At 54.1% G+C, this 1,112-nt stretch overlaps 1 protein-coding gene across 1 annotated transcript in view; it reads right to left on the reverse strand.

The window, feature by feature from the left end:
• The window catches only part of LOC103622396 (exocyst complex component 1-like), a 23,469-nt gene that overhangs the window by 773 nt on the left and 21,584 nt on the right, over nucleotides 1-1,112 (reverse strand). The window contains 2 exon segments of the mRNA XM_017741118.1: nucleotides 1-152; nucleotides 422-616. The exon segment at nucleotides 1-152 is cut by the window's left edge and continues 773 nt beyond it. Coding sequence (XP_017596607.1) covers nucleotides 1-152; nucleotides 422-616 — 347 coding nt within the window.

Consider the following 1,112-nt stretch of genomic DNA (forward strand, 5'->3'; position numbering starts at 1 on the left):
ATGTTGGACACGGTGATGGAGTTGAAGTAGCTCAGCAAGTCCTCCATGGTGAAGTCCAGGGCAATCCCTGATCCCGCGTAGCAGTGTTGGATGAGCTCCTCAAACTCTCGGTACTGCCGGATGAACTCCTGCTCCATGGCTTGCCACACCACCTGGAAAAGCAGAACCCTGCTCCAAGGGCTGCCACAGCACCTGGAAAACCAGAATTCCAGCTCCAGGGGTTACCACAGCACCTGGAAAACCAGAATTCCAGCTCCAGAGGTTGCCACAGCACCTGGAAAACCAGGATTCCAGCTCCAGGGGTTGCCACAGCACCTGGAAAAGCAGACCTCAGCTCCTTCCCCAGCCCATGCAGCCACACAGGCGTTGCAGTCCTGAATCCCAAACCATCCCAGCATCACACCCATCCCACTCCAGTTACCGGCAGCAGATTTTCCTCTGGGGACAGATGTTTGTGGATTTTCCTGTAGAGGGTCTCCAGGGCTCTTTTGACCTCCTTGCCAGGATATTTTTCGATGACTTTCCGGAGTTCCTGCTTGCTGTAGGCCAGCTGGAAGCTGACCTCCTCTTCCTTCACCCCCTGAGCCAGGCGGGCTTTCACCCCCTCAAAGAAATGCTGGGAAGGGAAGGAGACATTCCATGGTGAGCCGCCCTAAGGTGGATTCCTGCATCAGGGCTGACACCCGATGGCTGCCCTCAGCTCCCTTCCCATGTCTAACTCAGCTGGAATGGAGAATTGGGAAATGTTTAATGAAGTGTTGGAGATTTTTATCCCCCAGAAAAGCAGCGTTTAGGGAATTTCATGGTTCTGTCCCCTCCCTGCTCAACCAGCAGCATCTCTAAGGGTTCCAGACCAATGGAGCAATGGGACTGCTGGAAAAATCCCTCTTGTTCCTTGGTGCTCCTCCCAGTTTTCTCCCCACCGATGGTTTGGAGCCAGAGGTGGGGATGGGGGATCCCAGAACCTGGAGAGGTGGAAAGCAAAACCTGGATTTTCTCAGTTCTCGTGACATCTCTGCCACAGCTGGACAGGACATTCCACATCTGCTGCAAGACAAGGGAAGAATCCCTTTCCTTCCTCCTCCTGTCTGTTCATACAGCCCAGGATGCCA

The sequence above is a fragment of the Corvus brachyrhynchos genome, unplaced genomic scaffold (genome assembly GCF_000691975.1).
Source record: "Corvus brachyrhynchos isolate BGI_N302 unplaced genomic scaffold, ASM69197v1 scaffold351, whole genome shotgun sequence".
Classification (NCBI taxonomy): Eukaryota; Metazoa; Chordata; class Aves; order Passeriformes; family Corvidae; genus Corvus; species Corvus brachyrhynchos.